The sequence below is a fragment of the Paramacrobiotus metropolitanus genome, unplaced genomic scaffold, assembly GCF_019649055.1.
Source record: "Paramacrobiotus metropolitanus isolate TYO unplaced genomic scaffold, Prichtersi_v1.0 Parri_scaffold0000164, whole genome shotgun sequence".
Classification (NCBI taxonomy): Eukaryota; Metazoa; Tardigrada; class Eutardigrada; order Parachela; family Macrobiotidae; genus Paramacrobiotus; species Paramacrobiotus metropolitanus.
Window position 1 is genome coordinate 182,398 of NW_026570384.1, and position 20,374 is coordinate 202,771.

Here is a 20,374-nt window from a genome sequence, read left to right on the forward strand (position 1 = left end):
GCAACCGCTTCGAGCCCTACCTGTAAATGTAATAGAATATCTGGCTTTCATGTACAAAGCGACCGCCAAAGAAAGATAATTTTATAATCATTTATTAACATTTCATTTTTCAAATTCTCATAACGTCGCGCAATGCTCAACAGGCAGAAGACATATAAAAAATAATCACAAAATAATCGTGATATCCATGACAAGAAAAAATCCCGACAAGAAACCCAGTATCAACACAGGAATCAATGCGGCATCAGCGTTGTTATTGTCGTCACACCGCTGCCATCAGAACTGTCACCGCCGCTGACGTCCGAACACATCCCAGGATGATGATAACAGTAGAGTTTATATGCCAAGAATGCCATGGGCAGCACCACTGTTAACACAACCGCCATCAGAATGATCACCTTCACCGGAATGCCCAGATCGGCCCCATCACAGCCCAGCCCGTCCAGCGGTTCCACGCGCATCTGCCTTGCCGTGGGATGCTCCTCGGTTGCCGGTTCTGGAGATCGTGGGCGTTGCTGCGCGGCCAGTGCCGCCTGACTCAACCGGGCCAGATCACGGTCCATGTTCTGTAAAAATAATTTAGCCTCTCTTGACTGTGAGCCCATCATGCCCCGTAAACTGATTGAGGTCACCTCGTCCGCGGTGCTAGGGGACGCGGCGCCGTCGTCGGGAGAGGTTGACAGGTCGATTAAGGTGTTGGCGGAGGACGCGAAGGGGTTAACGGTGTCGGTTAAGTAGCGTTCGGCTAGAATGCCGTACTTGTGGATGGGCACGCGCAGCGACTGACGGCTGTAGAAGTCTTGATCGTGGAACATGTTGTTCAGGCGTTTCAGCTCAGCGGTCTGTAAACGATGTAACTCATGCACATGACAAAAACACGACACACCAAACCGAGAAAAACGGAAGATACACGACGTAAGCAACTGAAAATACAAATAACCCATTACCTGAGTAAAATTATTCATTTGAAGTAAAAATCTATATTGCGCAAACCGGCAAACGGTAAAGCGAAGTGAGCGGAGTTTTTATGTGGTTACATTGCTACGACACAAATCAACAGTGGTAAAATTTAAGCAAAATCCAGGTCGGTCGGCAAAACGTTAAAATTACTGCAACGTTGAAAATGAAAGAACACCCATCTGTCCCATCATAACCGGAAGAAAAAGGACAAAAACAAAAACAGGAAATATAAAATTCACTACAATATAGAAAAGAAAAATTCAGTCTAACAAATGAATATTCCGCAACTATCAAACTATTTACAACATAAATTACATCGATATAGGCAAATCCTGCGACAGGCGATCGTGCCCTTTTGTATAGTTGTCTATGCACTGTACTCTAATAATTTGTACTCTAATTAATAATTTGTACTCTAATTAATAATTTCTAATTAATAATTTGTACTCTGTACTCTAATATTGTACTCTAATAATTTAGACGGAATCTAACCCTAAATACTTCACTTACGTTAGCAATCAAAATTAAAAAAGTAAAACGGGATAAAAAATATCGGAAACTATATCACTCTCTATGCCATCGTTTTCTTACCGTGACATGGTACTTGATGGCAAAACTGGGAAGCGTGTCACTACTCTCAATGGGGATATCGACGAGAACGAAAGACGGATTGAGATTACTGGGCGACACGGACTGCGATGGCGGCTGCGCTCCAACATTCCGCGCTCGCATCTCGAAACTGCGGCCGCGCGACACATCGCCCATTGGCCGCCGCTCCGCGGCTTCCGAGAAGGTCCCACGGGGCTCCAGTTCATCGAAAACATTGCGTGCCGCAGGCCGCGAACTGGCGAAGGCGACGGCCAGGGGATCACGCGCAGGCGAAGCGGCTTCAGCGAACGTGATGATGGGCTCATCGGGATCAGAGTCCAGCAGGGGCTGTTCCGTGTCGTCCGGCTGACGACGCGGACGGGAGGACGCGGAATGGGTGGAGGAGCTGGGACGGCTGCGGGGCATGATTGCAGGCGGGAAGAGAGAGCTTCACGTCGGAGATTTCATGTTACGATTTGTGTGGAGGCAGTGCGTGTGTGGTTCATGGCGCGTGGCGTAAACAGTCTCAGCGATTCGTCAGATGAGTAATACCAAGGGGGCGAACAGATCCTAATCCAAAATTCAACAAACTGCCGAGATAAACAAACTAGGGTAGGACCGCGAGCAGTCAACGAATCCTGGCGCAAATTTTTCAGCGGTATGCAGTGTTTGGCGAATTAAGCTCCATTTCCAACGTCGTGTATTCGTGAGATCAGAGCTTTATCGTGTCACACAGCGCTGTAGCTCCTTGAAAACTTTAACACAAATTAATAAAAAAGTTATGAATTTTTAATCAGGTTTCTTAAGTAGAACTTTCAGACAATGATAACATGATCAACATCTGATAAATATTTACAATTTATCGGCATTATAATTTATAAATATGAATCCCAGTGAGTGAGTTACCTCTGTACTGTACCACGTAAAACGGTAAAAGCATTTAAAAATCGCAGAAAAGCAATTTTGAAATTTCGCTTGTGCTCCACGTCATGTTCCAGGTCTGACAGCAAGCCAGCAGAGATTTTACGAACTGCGCACAGTTTGGTCGGAAGTGATCAATTGCAGATTTGCAGCGAACCTCTCGCTGCAACATGAAACTTGAAAGGCACCGTTGGTTGACGATTACGGTCGGCGGATGAGTGATGACGGTCAATTATTAAAATACTTTCCTAATTAGATGTATTGTAGCGTGTTAATCAAGGCACGAGGTAAACATTGTGCTCACAGAATCAGTTTCCTTCCGAACGAATTCCCATTGCCCAGATGTAGGGTCTATTTTGAGGTCGAGCCATATTTGATTGAATAACTACTTACTCCTGTAAATCTCGTGATTCCGCCACTGCTTCGTGACGCAAAACCATCTGGTATTCTTTTTGTCAACAGCCACATGACAAGTTTCCAACGGAAACCATATTGAAAAAGCCGACTTAACATTTTCAGAGGATTAGGTGTCAGCGAAAGCAACTTCCGGTTGCACATTGACATGTACTTGGTCATTACAAAATATAATTTACCGTTAAATAAAATTGTTTAATCCTGTCATAGAAGCACTGCATGTTTTTCAGCTTTTTGTTAGCCAGCGTTGCAGTGTTGCGCTCATTCATGACTTTATTTCAGTTTGTTTGTGTTTGATTTGTGTTTGTGTTTGTGTTGAAATTTGTTTGTGTTTGATTGACTTGTTATTTTGGTATGAGGACCACTATAAAGTACTAGTACATAATAATTTATCAAATATCAAGCTATCATTTTTATCTATATTAGCTATTATTATCTCTATTAGATATCAACATTATCTATCATTATTATCTATGTAATGATTAGATCCTTTGTGTAGTGTGCAGTGCCACTGTGCACTGCGCATCTTATCTTACTCTTACAGCCTTGTGAGTTGTGACAAAGAACACGAGTGATTCGTTCCCAATCTCACCACTCCCCCAGCGCATTCCAATGATATCATCGCTCATTTACCGATTGTGATTTCTTGTACACAAGCGCCGTGGCACGTGCCTGGCAAAGGCACAGATGCCAATTATAATCTGTGGAAATTTTCAAGGCCAGTTTAAACAACACTTTACAGCAGTCCTTAAGTTTAAAGTTTATCAGATTGCTTTTCTCCCGTCGTCCTTAGAAACCACATAACAAGCTGCTTTATCTCGGCAACTTGTACATATCTGCACTTGTGACGTCGACTGCCTGCCACAAACATCCCCGCAACATGAACAAACACAATTCCGGTTGAGTGCCGTTCGATTAATCGATTTTTTTCTCCGTCGCCATCGGTCGGTCCTTGGGAGAACGTGAATGTCAAGCTCAAGCGTGATATTTTTGTACTCTTCGGATTCCCCTCTGTGCGCTGATATACTGTCACTGTGAGATACGCTTTGTTCGCGTGAGGCTATTTTGGATGGTGTTTATTCAAGGCATCCTCAATCGTTCTCATCGCTCTGCGTGGACGGCGCGCATTTAAAACGGGGATTTTATCGGATGGAAATAAGTTTGGTGTGTTGACTGCTGGGCGTTGTAGTGATTGAACCTGTTTCGAGTGTTTTCCATTAAATTTCTGATGGTGGAAATTTTAATACCTGGAATGATTCTTTTTCACTGAAATTGTATGGGATTGACGATATACTGCTAATTAGCACTCTAGTGGACACGATTAGGAATTCTGGATTACGATCCCCGAGACCATGACGATGTTTGAGAACTATTGTGGATGTGGACCGAGCGCCAACACGAGGATACTGTCAGGATCCGTTTCGACAGGGCCTCCGCGTAAACCACTGCGGATTAGCCGGATTATTGTCGTACGTGTTTTTGTGGGTTTTTATTCGTACTTCAGCAGCTAACTCTGCTAACTGTGAGAGCTAATAATCAATTAAGCATTTATCACATTTTTATGCGTTTCTCGGTTTCTGTTTCGTAAAAAGACGATATTTCTGGAAACGAAAATGTTGTTGTTTGTTGCATTCGTAATATTTTACAGCCAGTATTAACCTAATTACCTATCAGTTAAAGAGATACTATGTGCGGGCTGTAAATCTGTCGACTTGTTGCGTTTAAATAGATTATTTCCTAAAAGGCTCGATTCTTAATGCGCACGCTGCCAAGCATTATGATAACAACAGGAAATGCTTGCTGAAAATGCTGCTGCTGCGTTTTATTACAGGAGAAATTCAAAATTGCACTTGTTTTGATTTTTGAGTTTCAGTTGTTATTGTTGAGTGGGTCCGTATATTTTCTTCTCCTCTCGTACTTTATCTGTACTCGTACTTTATTTGTGGTTATTAATTTTTCGTTTTCGTTACTCATTAGCAGTTTAGCCTGGCAGTATTCTTGACGAGCTGTTTGTTTCCTTGCACTGAATTACAGTACAGTATTTTAAGTTAATGCGAAAATAATGAGTTAACGTTGTATAAATTCGAATGAAACTTGCTGTTACAGATACATACCGTAGGCTGTATTTATAGCTTTTTAGTTGTGGATGTGTCCCAAAACTTTTCTCAAATGCATTTATTATGTTTATTTTCGGCTTTCGCGGTTTGTGTTCGTGTTTATATGTGTACCCTGCCGCCGGTCGTTTATTTTTTGCTTGACTGTTTTTTTTCTTTTATTGTTTAGTGATTTTCTTTGATAACCGTTCTGTAGTACTTAGCCTTTTCTATTCATAATTTTACATTTTACATATTCACGGACAACAGCGGTAAATCAACTATCTCTTACTGGTGTAATACGATGTAGAATGCGTACTAAATGTTAGGTTCAGAAGTTTTTAGGCATTTAGGTGTGTCGGTGTAGATCCAGGAATTTTCCAATGTAAATAAGTTACGTTATTATGTATCTGCTGATGATTGTAGTTTTGCTACCACAGTGAAGTGCATTTCGTCAAAGAAAATTATTTTATTTAATATGATACCAAATTAGTATAAAAAAAACTGAGCTTTCGTTCAGGATGGAAAATAATCAAGCTATGCTGTCTGACTTATTTATCTTTGCCTGTGCTTGCTTTAATTGCATCAAGAGAAAAGATTAGTAACGTTCGTAATTTCTCGCCTAGCTAATTGTAAGGGTTTATTCCCACTGCATGTTAGCACTTACAACTGCGGTACTTGAAAGTTGAACGTATAAGCCTATCTCATAAGTCATAACAAGTCACGGCTATACGTGGGAAATCGCCGTAGTCCACGTTATGAATTGTGATGGTCCTATCATCCCATCTCCGATACTTTCCTGTTTACAGCCGTGACTTTGTTATGACATTTTTGTATTAGTAACTGTACGAGTATTAAAACATGTATTTCCAGGTCTAGTGTACAGTGTGCCATTATAAACTGCCATTTGAGCGATAAATTCTTAGTAGGTATGTAATTGCAGCTGAAAAGTCTGGGACCACAGCTGATTCCCTTCACCCAGGCGGCATGCATCTATTTTGTGCTGTTCTTGCCGCACGACGCCATCTCAGCAGTGGCCTGTTTCATCAAATGCCTGCCGATCATCTCCCTCATCTGTTTTGTCATACTGCACGGCAACGTCCTACCGACAACCACCAAAATTGGCACTGACAACCCTAGCACGTATTCCCGGTGGATTCTGGCCGGGTTAGTGTTTTCGGCGGTAGGCGATGCGTTTCTGCAGTTCTCGGCGGCCGGTTACTTTATCCCGGGGATGGCGGCTTTTGGACTGGCGCATGTGTGTTACGCGGTGGCGTTCGGTGTGCAGCCGGTGCATCCGCTGTCCGGAGTCATCATCTTTGCGCTAGCTGGCAGCGTGTTTGCCTGTTTGCTGCCGTATCTGCCGGGGATGTTCACCTATGCCGTGGGGGTATATCTGGTGCTGGTTTCGTTTATGGGATGGCGTAAGTATGAAATACCGGCGTGGCCGTGTGATTAAACGATTATGCGAAAGTTTCACAAGTAGTGCAAAAGCGAATGAGGTTTCTGGTTCTGGATAACAGTTATTGGCATTAAAACGAATTCACAGGGTTTGACCGTTTCGTAGTGTGCGTACCTGTTTCATTTCTGATTTTTCCATATCTTTCCGATAGTACTGCTTTAGCGTCATTAATGATATATAAATGTACTTAAATGACTGCTGCATAAATTGTAGCGACCTTTGTATATAAAATTGTTTGAATAACTCCTTGTTACAGGAGCGATCGCTCGTGTACCGTTCTTGAATGACCTGTGGACGTGGACGAAGTTGGCTTGCGCCGTGGGAGCATTGTTGTTTTGTTTGTCAGATTTGATGATTGCCATTAAAATGTTTTATTCGGACTTCCCGTTATCCCAGGTCCTTATCATGACAACTTACTATGTGGTGAGAATAGTGTTGTAAACTTGGAAACTTGCAAATATGTGAGTCTGGTAAAAACGACTAGAGTGAGTAATTTCACTCTGGGGTCTAGCATGGTTCAATGTAGCGTTCTGGCTCCGAGAATTGTGAACGAGCGCAAGACGATTTATTCTGGCGCACTTATTCTTCATTAGCGCTTAATTGCAAGCAGTTCTATTTTTACCGAAGAAGTTTAAGGAAGAAAATCGATTTCAAAGTAAGAATTTCTTCGAGATTATTCAGTAACATACGTTTCGGCAATATAACATAACAGTATAATATATAGTGTTATTTCATAACTTGATACGGTGAGCACGGCAATCATAACGTCTTTACCAAGCGTTCCGGTACAAGAAGTGTTCTTTGAATTCTTCACCTACATAAATCCCCTTGTGTTGCAGGCGCAGATGGGCATTGCCGTCTCGGTGGTGGAGGGCCAGCTGCGACCGACCCCATCATCCAACAGCGGTTCCCGCTCGCCGACTCCCCCACCGACCCTCGTGGAGAGATGCGGCTAGGAATTCGCACATGTTGTTTCCACGCTTGAAAGTGTTGTTGTTGTCGTGTGTGATAGCGTTCGTTGTTTTGCCTGGTTGATTGTGATGGGGCGGATGGAGGGAAACGGGGATTGCTGTTTTGCGCTTCAAATGATCTCTTTTGTTCTCGCATGGCCACTGTATTGTCACAGGAAAATTAACTTACGCCGGTGATGTGTGATTTATATCTTTATCATGGCTGTGGTGGTGTGCCTTGTGCGGATTTTGACCGATTAAAATCGCGTTGAAAGGAAAAGAGTTGGGTTTTGTTATTAAAAACCGCCGTAGGCTGTCGGAAGAGATAAACCGGTCTTACTTACGTAAGAAGGCGAAATTGGAAGACTGGGAAAACTAAGATCACCCTCAGAAAAATGCCTTTTGCAAAATTCAGCTGCGCGGGCGTTGCAAGTTTAACAATCTTTTGCAGTCAGATGCAAAGCGACCTAATCATTAAACAATAATATTATTGGAAAATTGAAATTGACGATACTGTACGTATTTCTGTATGTCCATGACTCGATGGACCATGGTGCGGACTGGTGCGATTACTGACTACGGTAGAACTGATTTTCCAGTACCACCCATAAGAATTTCATGCATGGTACGAGTTTTACGCGATACAGTTGGCAACTAAACAGGAAAATAAAAACTCATAAAACCGTACAAAAGATATAAGTAGAACAAGCCCAGCACGGATGAATATTGGCCGATGACTATTAAAAAATAAGTAATTCTAAGGATGTGTTGCTTTGCGGTCGCTTACAGACTGTCATAATATTAATGAACCCGTACGTATGTTTAGTAATATTATGATACACTTTACATAAGTTAATCGAAACACGGACTGCCTTCTTGTACATACAGTACATAACTTCCAATGATGACTAACGCAATGATGACTGACGTGTTAAGTTACTTACATAAATTTTTTACTTTTATTGTACTCGTACTTATTGTTAAGTAGCAGCTCAGATATTGCTACTGTTCTGGGTCAAGTTGTGTTAGAACAGTGTGCATTTCTTATCGCGTCCATGGTAACAAGCTTATGATTGACCACTGGACCTAGACAAATGATTTGGGCAAAACGTCAACAATCTTGGATCCACCGCTACGCCTAGAGAATTTTGATGTACTTTAAAGCAACAAAATTGGTGAAGTAGAAGCCGAGATCCTTTGCCTCAAAGGACAGGGCCGAAGTCCTGGCACAGATAATCAGTATTCATATAACTAGAAGTATACCGGCTCAATTATTTGTACGAGATGTATCATGGTTACCAGTATCATGGTTGGCAAATGGCAAGTTAGCTACAAGTATTACCTGCGCGCACATTCTGACACGTAATTACGTAAGTAACTTGAATCCCAGCCTAGTAACTGGATCCAAAAGAATCTTTTAAGCTTTTACTCCCGGGAGCAGGTAGTCGGCTGTATTTATCAGTACGGCTTATCCGTTCGATTAAAAAAGCACCTTGACGTTTGATACCGCGGGAAGGTCACATTAATTTGCTGAAATGAAGGAAGTAAGTAACACGGGCGTGAAACTGGCTAGACATATAATTATGGACCGGTAGAATATTCAATACGTACATCCTGAAATCCGCTGCCATCGAGCAGGAAGTTGTAGGTGATGGAGAAATTGGCAAAAGGAAATGAATACCACCCGATGATGCAGGATGCATTAGGCATGGAATAGAAGTACTCCAGATGACCATTGCCGGCATCCGTGCTGCCCTGCTGGCCCAGGACGAAATGCGACGTCATGCCGTAGGTGGATACGTTGCGCATCATATACTGGTTGTAGCTCTGATTATCGATGCTTTTGTTGAACACAATCCGTTCGCCACCGGCCACAACATCATGTGGTACGCCTGAATCAGCATTAATAAGCCATATTAACTTCGGAAGAAGAACTTTTATGACCTTTGCATGTTTGTAGCGGTCATTTGCGTTACGTCCGAATTGTGGTCTCGTTTTTAAAAATTGTACGAAAGGATTTCTAAACATACGGAGCTGTAGATGTTGAGGTTGCAAAAGTAGTTAGTGTTCTTGTCACACTTAATTTAGTATTATTTACCTATGATCGATTCGGCAAATTCGAAGAAGCTGGCGGTGCACGTTGACATAAGCATGTCGTATGTGCCCATGAACGGATCGAGAGCAAATGGCGAATTTCCCTGAGCCGGATTGGTTGCTGTCTTGACCAAATAGGGACAATATACCGCAACTCCAGTAACAGTTAGAATTAACACTCTCATCACAGCCTCCATATTTCGTATTCGGGAAGGAAAGCTTACTGATTAAAAATCTGTGCGAAAACTGGATACTGGGTAGAACTGAATACTCGAAGCCGTCCGACAAAGAATCGCCGAAGAGATGTGAAAAAGGATTAACGGCGAGTTTTATTGTACAAAAAAACGACTGTGCGAACGCAGTAAATAATTTCCGTTATGTCAGTAAAAGTAATGCGAGTAATAATATCCTTGAGCTCTACGCATTAGATTTTCATCTGTCTATGAAATTTATTGCCTATATGGATAACTTGATACCTACTGTAACTGCACTTGCGCATCATCGCTCGAAATTCGTAATCGACCATTCTTTGGCCACATATGTTTAAAATGGAGTAAATGAACGTCCGGGTGAAAAAGAATTTACTGCCGTGCGCGAGAATAATTGCTTACGTATTTATATTTCTTACGTGCGTTGTTGTACAATGTACGAGTACTAGCGCACTGCAGTGACTTGGTATTCGGTTATTTAAGAGAATCAAGTTTGCTCCGAGCAAGGAAAAACTTACTAATTATAACAGTCAGCATTATGCATTATGTATATTTGGCTTTTTTGCGATGCAACCTTCTAAATCATGTCATAGCGGCGATTTGTAAAACTGATACTTACATAAAGTTGAGAAAATAGTTATGTTTCACCGATAAAGCTTTGCAAAGAAACAAGTGTCATTTCTCGCCTTACTTGTAGATAACAGTCTTGAGGTCGGACATTTCCAATCGATCCTGCTGAATTCGCACCACAAATTCACCTGTAGGACTGTCGCAGTCGGTGACCTTAATGAAAGCACAACTGTTTCTGATGTTTCGTTGCGACGCTTGCCACTTATATCAAGCTAAATAAAGTATGCTCAAAAACGGTTTTATGCTGTGTACTGTATGCAGACGTGATCTACATTATTACGTTTGCACTGAACGCTAAACAACCGTCAGCGCAAAACAACCGAGAAAAAACGAAGCCGAAGGCAAAGAGGATCAAGACAGATCCGGAGAAGAATTCGAATGGAAGTGAAGGCGTATTTTGATCAGAATTCAATATTTTCCTGTTTTACTTTTTCTATGGAGCATGTTGACAAGCGTATGCTGACGAACTGCGCAATATCGTTGTTAATCCCTGACAAAATACGAAGATTGCTCATGTTGTACATAGTCAAACTGTGCACACGAACACAGTACTGTCAAACTGTGTGCCTGCTGGTATAGAACCTGATGCACACCGAGAGTCCCGTAATAACTGTCTTATCATGTAAGTGAAATGCATGTGCATTGTGCAGTTCTTGGTGTTGTGACAGACGACACATCTGCTAGCAGCAACGTTAACACCAATGGCAAACGTTTTAACTCAACAGTTTCTACTTGGAAGTCGATAAGGGTGACGAAAACAACAAAGCCTGCCCATGGTTGGGCGCCAAAACGTTTTCGGTTTGTATGAAAGCAAATGCACTTGAAACCGTCGCCATCTTGTGGAATGTCCACTTCGCCACAAGTTCAACTCGATCAGCATACACTCGCTACAAGTTCTCTTGTCAGCACATTTTCGATGCAAAACTTTGATAAATTTGGGTGAGTGAGCGGAAAAATTTCTTGCAGCTAACGACACTTTACATAACGTTAACCGTGATATTTCGTTGAATTAACACCCGTGAGCATAATATGATGGCTGCCACCAAGATCGCGATTATTTTGGCTTGTGTTGCATGCTACAACCACTTCTGTTTAGCCAGACGTGGAAAGGAATCTCAACGACCACTCCCGGTTGCATTCGACGAAGACGATGTGATTCAGTACGCTAAGGAATAACGAGCTATCCTTTGTAAGCTGAACCTGGTTTTTACAGAATTGTTAATACGCATCCGGATAAAGCATGGAAGGCGGAGAAGACACAATTTTACGGGAAGAAGAAGCATTTGACGCAACGATTGGGTACGAAAGATTTGGATGACGCGGAGTTTGCCAAACTCCCGAAAGGCACTCCGCGTTCAGTGAATCGTGCCGCCCTTCCGGCACAGTTTGATGCGCGGACACGTTGGCCGACGTGCGTAAGCATCAAGGAAGTGCGCGATCAGGGCGGCTGCGGGTCATGCTGGGTAAGCGAATGCTGTTCCGGTTGGGCACTGCTGAATCAGATATATGACACTGTATGCTGCACAGGCACTGTCCGTTGCCGCGGCTCTGTCGGATCGCATTTGTATTAAATCTCCCCGACAATGGACTTACGCTCATATCTCCTCGCAGGATTTCATGACGTGCTGCTCCAAATGCGGTGGATGGTAAGTATTTATAATTAATAAATCTTAAATATTTTATGTTTTGTTTGTTATTTGAATTTGAGCTATACAGAGAGAACAAAATTGAATGGTATTTAAGTATTTCGCTTTTGACAGTTATGGTGGTTATGTGGAATATGCGTACGAATACTTCACCAATACAGGCGCCGTAACGGGCGGCGAATATACCAACAACACGGCGGAGCAAACAGGTTGCCGCCCCTACAGCATTCCACTGCAGTGGGACTACACCATCACTCCACCCTGCACAAAATCATGTCAAAGCAGTTACTACCGAAACTATCAACAGGATACGTATCAAGGTACGGTTGAGCGGTTTAACTTGTGCTGCTGTTGTGCAGGAGGAGTATGGTGAACGGCAGTCCAAAACAAATGCCATTTGTTAACGCGTGCTTTCTTCCACGTTTTCTATTGTTGGCGAAAACGTTCTGCGTTGAACATTTTTGTGCAGATCGTTTGTCGGAGGAATTGCGCAATACGTTTCATTCTGAGCAGATGCAATATAATTCATAGTTGTACCGTGTACGAGTCGACTCGTATGGTTTTTTATTCCAGCGGATTTCGCTTTAAATGCGATGAATTCAGTGAGCTTTTTATTATTTCCTGTTCTGACGGTTGATTACGTGCATGTTTGTGACAGGAACCAGCTGGTATACCGTCAGTAAAGTGGACGCTTACGGAACTGTTTCGGATGATACCGAGACGAACATCAAAACTGAGATCATGACCAACGGACCGGTCAGTTGCTCCATGAAGGTCTATGAAGATTTCGGTACATATAAATCAGGTACGCAACGATTGAATTTATCGGTTTACGTAGCATTTGCGGCTTCACAGTTGACACTCAAAGCGGACTGGTGAATAAACAATTCTAGTTAATTGTTTATGGTTGACAGGGGTGTATCAACATTTGACTGGCGCCTATCTGGGCAGTCACGCGGTGAAATGTCTGGGCTGGGGCGTGGACGCCGCCACCAACGTCCCCTATTGGCTGGCAGCCAATTCCTGGGGACCAGGGTGGGGTGAAGGCGGTTTCTTCCGCATCCGCCGCGGCACCAACGAGTGCAATATTGAAGGCCGAGTCAATGCGGGCTTCCCTAAACAATATGGATGAAAGATATGCGATCTTCTTTTTTACTATATCGGTATATATCTAGTGAATCGGGTTTATATGACTTTGGATGAAGTGGAATAAACTGTCAAGTCAATGATTGGTCTAGATTGCTGACGCGGCAGACGCTGTGGATAAACGGGTGGCTCATTAAAGTGCTCTCTCGGTTGGGTCTCTCTGTTTATTCATATAACAACCGGCAATGAATGTATAAATAAGAATCAACGGCCGAATGGTCCTCGTTCACCACTCAATCCATAAACATATTACGTAAAGCGATGTCTCTGGCGGCTACCGTTGGAATGGTAGAAATCTACACGCTTAATGAAATTTCAATATTTTGTATCCAAACAGGCTGGGCAAATAGATCGGCTTACTGCCATAAGTAAGTACATAGGGTAAAGAACTGCAGTATCGATTAGTTTTAGGCAGCTGACCGGGCTGCTTCCAACTTCTCTTAGAATTTCTGGTATTCTTTTCTTTTTGCGCACTCAAGATAGCAGTTTGGTTCGCAGAACCAATATCCTTTTTATTTAGTGTAGAAGAGTATCCTTGACCTTTTGATCTAGGATGGACAATGTCAGTGCTAATTACACAACGATTCCGATTGCGACATGGCAACCGGCCGCAATGGCTTTAACGGTTATCTTCATCCTTGGATTAGTCTGCAACGCGGCGGTGACAACCGTCTTCGTCTTTAATAAGGATTTATGGAGTTCGTTCAACGTTTACCTATGCAACCTGCTAGTAGCCAATCTGATCTACTTTTTTCTGGGTGCCCCGTTTGACATCATTGAGGAAGTGTTCCCGCACTGGTGGTTGGGGCAATCGGTCTGTACCTTGTATTTGTACGCCTACTGGACCATCACCCCAGTACAGATCCTAACTCATTGTTCCATCGCGGTTAACCGCATCTGGGCGCTTTATCGGCCCATATCCTACCGGACCCGACACACCATCGCCACCGCTATAAAGATCTGCGTGTTCTTGTGGCTCTTTGCACACCTGATCGGGCTGCCGGGTGTTCTGGTTGATGCGGTGCATTTCCAGCAGAAGAACATGTGTGTGGTAGATACGACGGATTCCGGGTTCCTGCAAATCTGGCAGCTATTGATCAACGTCATTGGATTCTTGTGTATCTTCACGATCCTAGCGGCGTTCCCGTTGGTGCTGGGGAAGATGCAAAAACCCCGCCGGGTCAGCATTAGCATGCGCGGGAAACTGCAGCATTCGGTGTCGCAGACCTTTGCCGATCATTCGCAGCGACAAACGGTGTTATTGCTGGTGTTGACCGTTAGTGTATTTGTGCTGTGGAGTCCACTGATGTTGTATGAAGCGTTGCGGTCGTTTTTGGCAATGGATTTTCCGACGGTGGAAGCCGTGTTTATGGTGATGTTCAATGCGCAGTCGTTGTTAGATCCCATTTTGCTTGTGCTTACTCTGAAATCTGTGCGCGGTGCAGCTTTAGCAATGTTTTACCCAAGAAAATGGCTGCCCTACTTTTTTAATTAAGTTAACAATTGTAAGCTAGATTAGCAGGTCATGCTGATGATGTACTATTGTCACAAACGAATGAAACGATGACATTTTATGGTTTGGAACGCTTAATCTGTTTCCTTTATTTTGAAAAAGCGCGCACTTTTAATTCTTCCGTTTAATACTTTGTATGTGACTAATGTACGACCGAAGTTTGCCGATTTGGGAGAGCAGGGAAAGGAGATCTAGAGAGAAAAGAGCCACATTATATAACAGTATAGGGATGGATTAAAAATCATGCTAAATCACGATTTGATGCGTACCTCTTGCACATCCTGAACGCTGTAGATTTTCCAGTATGGCAGAGAAGGTACAGTAACTTATATATTTTGGTAAGACAAGTTGTACGGACAACAAAATTAATTTAGGGCAGGAGCTCTTTTTTCGACGAAAGTCAACAAAGCAAGTGTGACGCGTCACAATACTGAAAACAATCTTATTTGAAGCAATAAAAAAACAAAGATCAGAATATCGTTGGCAGTGGAAAATCGCCACCTGGTTACTGTATTTTCGGATCCCAGACATTGTAATTCGATCTGCGGATCCCGTGGAATAAAACAGCACCAGCAAAATATGAAATAGCAAAATGAGGCCGTATTTTTCTTTACTATTGTTTTGGCACTGCGCCAGGCCTATGCCAAAGGGTTAATTAAAGCTTCTACGACCAAAAGGTCACTGCGCTTTTGTGTTCGTTGGGATCCGGTATCAAGTAGCCGGTGGACGGATCCGCAACCGACAGATTCAGTGTACGAATGGTGGACTGTGAACCCGTACAGGCTGACCGGGACTGAGCCGAGCAGAAACACCGGGAGCGGACGCATTTACAAAACGCGAGCTCGAGAACCGGTGTGTTGTGAGACGGATTCGAGAGACTCGAACTTGGAGTAGGCATTGGCGGGCGGGCGCATACGTTCCACTGGCTGCAGCGACGCGATCTGCGTTTTGCAATGGGAAAAGGGCCAGTGTATCAGCCGCTATTGTCATATTGGTTGGTACGAGTATAGTACGAGTACAAGATCGTCGATAGTTCACAGTTTCACGAAATAGGAATAGGATCAAACAAATTTTTACGTAATTGACAATAAGGCAACATTTTGGCGCCGCAAAAAAAGGGCAAGCCGACCTGCACATCACAAAGGGGCCTAAAAAAATGAAGTAGCAGAAGCTGATTGAACAATTCCGCCACCTCCAAATGCCGTTGGCGAATCGCAGTTGCACAGTGTTTGATGGAATGAGAGGTCCCTCCTCCTCGATGTGAGGCGCAAGCAGCATGGATGAAGGCACCCGCGAAAATCAAGCGAAAATTAAACGAAAACGAACAAAGCTGGAAATTATTTTGTGTACATGTATTTCGCCAATGGTTTGGTTCCAGTCTTTTTTACTTATAGTATTACATGGCTTGACAGAACTGCATACCTAATTCTTCCCTACACTGCAGACTTGGAAAGCAATGACGGGTGCAAGTGAGTTGATTAAATCCGCCTTGTTGCCAAATAATAATCCTTACAATAGGGTTTCGTGCAAACTTTTTGCTGTTTTGCACACGGGACAATTGCACCAAATTGTTCACTGACAAAAATGTCGTGGGGATACTTTTATGTCGTTTTCTGTTCGAATGAGTACCCTTCCGTACTTTTCATTGTCAGCTTGTTCATTAAACCCGGTAAGCGTATACTCTTTTACTCCGATATAATTATGCCGCAGAAGAACTACAGAATTCTTGCACTCACGGAAAGCGTCATTGCCAATTACGTAGGCGATGTGGTGGAATTCGTTACTTCTCACCATCAGAGACGCTGGTGCAAGTTGGTACAGTTCCACTGCATGCCATCGCAGGGCATCCGCCCGGAAGAAACTCGGGGGACCACAAATCACAATAGTCCTTGCGTTGCCCCTGTGACCGACAGCAGGTCGAAGCGATTGATCATGACTCATGAGTGTCTTTGTGCAAACGGTATACGTAGACTGCGGCTCGCTACTGGATGATCTGGCCGGTGCTTAATGCCGATGAAAGCACATTGACAGTACTACACCATACAAAACAATGACATCAGAGCAATGCGCAAACCTTTCATGGTGCAAATAAACAGAATGGGATCCATGAACATCTGCACATTATACAAAATGGCCAAGCCCGATATCAGTTCGGCATTGACTTCCACAAAGTTAGCCACCGTTAATGCGAAAAGCAGTGGTGTCCAGAAGATAAAGATACTCATAGTTAAGATTAAGAACACCACAGTCTGCAGTTTGCGGATGCTTTCCTCCGTTCGCGGACGCTGAAGCGGATCATTGCCGGCCATGACCCTAATGCGCCATTGTAACCGGCACAGCACCAACGGTGCCGTCATAATAATCATACTTACGCAGACCATGTTGACGACAAAGATCAACAACTCCCACACATGCAAAAACTGTGATTCCTCCGCGTTGGGGTTACAAATGTCGGAATAATAAACGGCTTTCGTCACTACAATCGGCAAACTCAGGGCGTGCGCCGCTGCCCATACAGTCGTACAAACAAGCAGCGAAGCCTTCATGCTCTGGGCACCTCGATACGCCAGTGGCGCGTATAACGCCCAGATGCGGTTGAGGGCGATGGATAAATGGGAAAATATCGGGATACCAGCCAACGTCCAGATACCGTAGGTGTACCAAATGCACCAACTGGGTCCCAACCACCATGCCGGGTACAGTCCAGATACAATGTCGAACAAGGCGCCGGACAAGATGTAGAGAATGTTGCCCAAGAGAAGATTGGCCAGGTACAGGTTGAAAGAAGTCAGCAGTTCTTTGCGGATAAGAAACACCAAAAGCACCAGACTGTTGCTTATCAGGCCGACAATGGCAACAGCGCTGGAAGCCATACTGCGGGTATCAAAAGTTGCTTTAAGTGTGACATTGGTGTTGGTTATGTTAGAAACGGCTGCCATTGCAACTGGATTGCTTTCAATTTTGTCCTAACTTGTATTCGGTAAATGATGCACAATATGGTTGTAATCCTTGAAACGAGTATACTTGGTATACAAAGGGCTGCATGACAAAATGTTCTCAAAAACCCCGTTCATGCGACAATTATTGGCAAACAATAAACATCGCACGAAACAAAGGCCATCAGGTGGTTGATGCGCAGCTAATATGATCTTAACAACGAGCAGAATAAATCAAGTTAATATATTTTTTTTGCTGTTTTTCCCATACTGTAAATACCGGTTACACATGCAAGCTTCGAGTTTGGCTGTACATGTTTTGTACAGCGGTTCACTCACTCAGCAGAAAAAGAAAGCGTGAGAAATGCTTGATGCTTTGAGGCACCAGATGCAGCGGAAGTGTTATTATCCCATATTCAATTTCGTATGGCGTCCTGTGACTGTTTTCAAGCTCTAAGCCAGATAACAAATTTCTTCCAGCGCATCCTGTGTTAGCTTATGCTGTATTTCTCTGAGTGTCGTATTGCGTTCTTGGAATTCCCATCGGAAAAATAAAAATTAACAAGGTTTCTGTTGTGTTCTTATGGTATGGTACAATGTCCTTTACAGGCTAAAATAGGATTAATTAGACTGCCTTAAATACCGGAGCATAAAAGCTCATACTCATATCGATTACGCGGGCCAGCTAATGGCGGCCATGCTAACGGCGTTAACGACATGTCATATGTATTTCCTGCGATTCGTATAGCACCTGGTATTCGTAATTGCTGAGAAGCACTTTTCGCAGGTGGCTTTCAGTGCGTAATCCCTGCCTAATTGCCAAGGAATTCCACTAAAACTGCAACATACCACGTCATCACTACTTCGTAGCAAAAGCTGTAAAACTGTACAGGACGACTCGTTTGAACTGGTTACGCTGGGGCAATAATACGTAAATCTTGACTTGGTTCCGGAATTCAGCTGACCATAAGCACCGCGCAGTACGGTCAATTACTGTGTTCCGCTAATTAGTTAATAGTGTAGTTTGGCTTACAACCTCCTCAGCTGTTAACCGAGGCACAGGTACAGCCGTTTTGATAGTCATTCTAAGTACTCGTACAAAGTATAAGCCGATCTCTTTGCCAAGGATTGATTTGCATTATAGCTGGCCTTTCGGGAATTAGCAAAATCAAGAGGATTACAGAAAGACAGTATGAGGTGCTATAAATTTTTTCAGATTTGTACATTTGCAAGGATCTTGGCACTCACTGTCCGTAACAGACATAATGACAGGAGCGTTAGATATACCAGAACAGGCACGCGCTGCTGAAAATAACGGCATCCGGTTATTACGGTAGCAAATATAAAACACTTTTTCTCGTAACCAGAGACGTTGTTTAAACTGGAGTAGCCTTCATTTAAGGATCTGGACGTGATCCTTGCAAGGCTGTTTGCAGTTGTTCCTTTGAGAATTCAAGCTCCAGGAATGAATGGTTGTATACCATTCAGTACCGTGAACCTGTGCAAAATGCACATGCTTTGATATCTGCAGATCTTGTCACAGTCTTGTAATTGCACATAAGTGCCAACCAGTCGGTCATGAACACGTCCAATTCCACTTTACCGAATACCACGACGGATCTCAACACTGCTAGCTGGAAATCCAGCGCAGTGATCTCCATTACCTTAACCACAACCGGCGTTATAACCAACGGGTTCACCGTTCTTCTGTTCTTGACTAATAGGTCACTATGGAGTCCATTCAGCGTATATCTCTTCAATCTGGTTCTTGCTAACTTATTCTTCTATGCAACACAAGGCGGTATCGATATCATTAATAATCTGTACGCCACATGGTGGCTGCCTTCCGCATTCTGCACTGTGTATCTCTACGGTTTATTTGTGGTCACTCTCATCCCGATCTTTATCCATCCCTTGATCTCCCTTAACCGAATATGGGCGCTATGGACGCCCATTTCGTATCGCAATCATCACACTTATCGTGTGTCAGTCGGGCTGTGTGCCGCAGCATGGTGGGTGACACATGCTGTGGGGCTGCCGGGATTGGTGGAGAATGCCCTGTATTATCGCAAACCAGAGAGCGAGGTGGGCTGCACAATCGACACAACCACATCAGCTGGACAGATGGCATATATCCTGGTCATCCAGTTTATTACGCTAATAGCGTTGGCGCTGATGATTGTCGCTGTACCTTTAATTGTCTATAAAGAGCAAGGAAGGAGGAAAATTAAAGGTCACACCTCCACGGTTTCAGGGAATCGAGTTCGAGAAACAACGGCTGTAACCAGAGAGATACAAAATCAGTCAGGTGAAGGTTTTCATTCGGGTGATAGCGTAAGGTTTCTGTTCCTCTTCATTCGACACCGTAGTTTCAGGCTATACTGTACTAGAAATTTAGACGAATGTTCTCGTTTGTAGCCGAAGGGACTGCTCGACGCGCAGGCGATCGCAGTCATGCACAGACCGTTCTTCTCCTAATTTTAACAATCAGCGTGGTGGTCTTGTGGGGTCCAGCTGGATTCTACTTTACTCTGCAGCCGTTCATCGGGTTTTCTTATCCAATGGTGGAAACTGTTATTGTTTTAATGGTTAACCTGCAGGCCATACTGGATCCCGTCTATTTCGCTTGCGCACTGAAATCTGTCAGAAAAGCCAGCAAACGGTTTTTATTTTGTCGATTCTAAGTTAAATCGCTATTTGAAGGCTGCTGTAGCTGAATGCTACGCATATCGTTATTCACTTTTGTTTATTTTGTTTTGTTAATATTTTGTTCAGTTTTAGTTTGTTTAATACAGCTGCGCAAAACACTGGT

General features: G+C 43.5%; 7 protein-coding genes across 9 annotated transcripts; 4 read left to right on the forward strand and 3 right to left on the reverse strand.

The window, feature by feature from the left end:
- Positions 1–75: 75 nt before the first annotated feature.
- On the reverse strand, positions 76–2,992 carry LOC129600138 (lysM and putative peptidoglycan-binding domain-containing protein 3-like). Of its 2 annotated transcripts, none has more exons than XM_055498549.1 (3): positions 2,455–2,992; positions 1,552–2,303; positions 76–842 (listed from the first exon to the last, which is right to left on the reverse strand). In XM_055498549.1, the coding sequence occupies exons 2-3, from the start codon at positions 1,972–1,974 to the stop codon at positions 234–236; spliced, it is 1,032 nt and encodes a 343-aa protein (XP_055354524.1). In that variant the 5' UTR covers positions 1,975–2,303; positions 2,455–2,992; the 3' UTR covers positions 76–233. The 2 variants fall into 2 exon arrangements, with proteins under 2 accessions (XP_055354524.1, XP_055354525.1); XM_055498550.1 differs by having other exon boundaries at positions 76–566; positions 633–842; positions 1,552–2,991.
- Positions 2,887–7,675, forward strand: LOC129600140 (lysoplasmalogenase-like protein TMEM86A). Of its 2 annotated transcripts, none has more exons than XM_055498553.1 (4): positions 2,887–4,352; positions 5,920–6,400; positions 6,695–6,899; positions 7,278–7,675. In XM_055498553.1, exons 1-3 carry the CDS (start codon positions 4,236–4,238, stop codon positions 6,877–6,879), a joined length of 783 nt encoding a protein of 260 aa, XP_055354528.1. In that variant the 5' UTR covers positions 2,887–4,235; the 3' UTR covers positions 6,880–6,899; positions 7,278–7,675. The 2 variants fall into 2 exon arrangements, with proteins under 2 accessions (XP_055354528.1, XP_055354527.1); XM_055498552.1 differs by having other exon boundaries at positions 2,900–4,352; positions 6,695–6,861; positions 7,278–7,674.
- A 661-nt stretch (positions 7,676–8,336) lies between these two features.
- On the reverse strand, positions 8,337–9,837 carry LOC129600114 (uncharacterized). Its single transcript, XM_055498516.1, has 3 exons — positions 9,487–9,837; positions 9,000–9,280; positions 8,337–8,918 (listed from the first exon to the last, which is right to left on the reverse strand). Exons 1-3 carry the CDS (start codon positions 9,677–9,679, stop codon positions 8,847–8,849), a joined length of 546 nt encoding a protein of 181 aa, XP_055354491.1. The 5' UTR covers positions 9,680–9,837; the 3' UTR covers positions 8,337–8,846.
- A 1,440-nt stretch (positions 9,838–11,277) lies between these two features.
- LOC129600113 (cathepsin B-like cysteine proteinase) lies at positions 11,278–13,293 on the forward strand. Its single transcript, XM_055498515.1, has 6 exons — positions 11,278–11,481; positions 11,535–11,784; positions 11,849–11,967; positions 12,082–12,287; positions 12,626–12,772; positions 12,882–13,293. Exons 1-6 carry the CDS (start codon positions 11,351–11,353, stop codon positions 13,097–13,099), a joined length of 1,071 nt encoding a protein of 356 aa, XP_055354490.1. The 5' UTR covers positions 11,278–11,350; the 3' UTR covers positions 13,100–13,293.
- A 215-nt stretch (positions 13,294–13,508) lies between these two features.
- Positions 13,509–14,667, forward strand: LOC129600115 (5-hydroxytryptamine receptor 1D-like). Its single transcript, XM_055498517.1, has one exon. It carries the CDS (start codon positions 13,667–13,669, stop codon positions 14,606–14,608), a length of 942 nt encoding a protein of 313 aa, XP_055354492.1. The 5' UTR covers positions 13,509–13,666; the 3' UTR covers positions 14,609–14,667.
- A 1,992-nt stretch (positions 14,668–16,659) lies between these two features.
- Positions 16,660–17,565, reverse strand: LOC129600121 (G-protein coupled receptor 183-like). The gene has a single exon (XM_055498524.1). It carries the CDS (start codon positions 17,563–17,565, stop codon positions 16,660–16,662), a length of 906 nt encoding a protein of 301 aa, XP_055354499.1.
- A 1,575-nt stretch (positions 17,566–19,140) lies between these two features.
- On the forward strand, positions 19,141–20,040 carry LOC129600122 (C-X-C chemokine receptor type 2-like). The gene is made up of 2 exons (XM_055498525.1): positions 19,141–19,749; positions 19,981–20,040. The coding sequence occupies exons 1-2, from the start codon at positions 19,141–19,143 to the stop codon at positions 20,038–20,040; spliced, it is 669 nt and encodes a 222-aa protein (XP_055354500.1).
- Positions 20,041–20,374: the final 334 nt, after the last annotated feature.